At 43.6% G+C, this 1,481-nt stretch overlaps 1 protein-coding gene across 1 annotated transcript; it reads left to right on the top strand.

Moving 5' to 3' along the window:
- Nucleotides 1-229: 229 nt before the first annotated feature.
- On the top strand, nt 230-869 carry LOC126405511 (nuclear body protein SP140-like protein). Its single transcript, XM_050069270.1, has 3 exons — nt 230-372; nt 513-581; nt 713-869. The coding sequence occupies exons 1-3, from the start codon at nt 268-270 to the stop codon at nt 848-850; spliced, it is 312 nt and encodes a 103-aa protein (XP_049925227.1). The 5' UTR covers nt 230-267; the 3' UTR covers nt 851-869.
- The last annotated feature ends 612 nt before the right edge of the window (nt 870-1,481 follow it).

The raw sequence follows: 1,481 nt of genomic DNA on the forward strand, positions 1-1,481 counted from the left end.
CATGGTGCGTTATCCTGCTGGAAGTAGCCATCAGAAGATGGGTACACTGTGGTCATAAAGGGATGGTGATTGGCTGAATAGCGCAGCAGTTGAACATGTGTACCTCATAAAGTGGCCAGTGAGTGTATGTGTATCTGCACAACCTGTTTATTGTGTGGGTGTGTCACTCTAGTGATAAGGTGTAATGAAATGTGTCCTAACCAGCTGACTCTTCTAAACTCCCCACCAGGGACTCGTGGGAAGAGTCTTCGTACTGAAACGAGCTGGATGACTCCGGAGGAGTTTGTGAAGGAGGCGTCATGTCCAGATGCAGATGCCACCTGGAGGAAGGACATCCTGTATGAAGGGGAACCACTCAGCATCCTCATAGAGGTGACCATGATCAGGGTGACGTGTTATTGTAAAGTGTGTGTCTCTGTGTTTCTGACAGAAGCACAGGATTTTACAGAGCCCAAAAGACCTAAACTACAGCTTGAAACAAAGAGGAGGACACTGTTGATTTGTCTTTTCAGGCAGACATCTTGAAGATCCACTCACTGCTGTGTAAATGCGGACTGTGCAAACCAGATAGTGAAGACCTGGTGAGTTTGTTGATCAGTCAGTTTCAGACAAGCAGCATTTCCTCATTCCACACTCATCTTTGTTCTGCATAAACAATGTGATGGCCATTGCTGATGTTTGTTTTTGAGTTGCTGTTGTGTCTTTTTGGCAGGATAATCAGAAAAACGACGATGAGTGTTGCGTCTGTAAAGGTGCAGGAGAAGAAGAGTTGGTGGAGTGTGACCACTGCCCTCGCTCCTTCCACCAGAGATGTCACCTGCCTCATGTAGAGGACGACATTTTAGGGTGAGCTTTGATCGAAAACAGAAGACAACCAAAACATGAAACATTTTTATGTGATCTCAGTTGTTTCATTTCATTTAGACCGAAAGAGATAGAGGTAGACCAGCGGGATTTATACTCGTGTGGCAGACCCTACGCCGTAGCATACGAATGTGACCTTCGCCGTTGTGAGCATTTATACTTGTGCGGTGGTGTGTCTGTGTCACTCTGCAGTTACACCTCTAAAACACTAGTCAGCGGTGGAGGTTTCTGAAGTGCTGTAAAGTTTAGTTGATTCAAAACACACATTAAACACACATTAAACATGGCTTAATAGAGACAGTTTCAAACACAAGTACACAAATCAGCTTCACTATAACTCGCAGCACTCACAGACAAAGCACTTGTCTTTATCTGGACACGTTTTCCCCACAAATACAACATGCTANCAAACACAAGTACACAAATCAGCTTCACTATAACTCGCAGCATTCACAGACAAACACTTGTCTTTATCTGGACACACTTTCCCCACAAATACAACATGCTAACATTATTAGCACAAGCCTATGGCATTTTACATTGTATAAATTAGCCTAGCAGCTAGCGATCTCTTCTCATATAAAATTAGGAACAACAGCAACATTTAACAAAGGTAA

The sequence above is a fragment of the Epinephelus moara genome, chromosome 18, assembly GCF_006386435.1.
Source record: "Epinephelus moara isolate mb chromosome 18, YSFRI_EMoa_1.0, whole genome shotgun sequence".
Lineage (NCBI taxonomy): Eukaryota > Metazoa > Chordata > Actinopteri > Perciformes > Serranidae > Epinephelus > Epinephelus moara.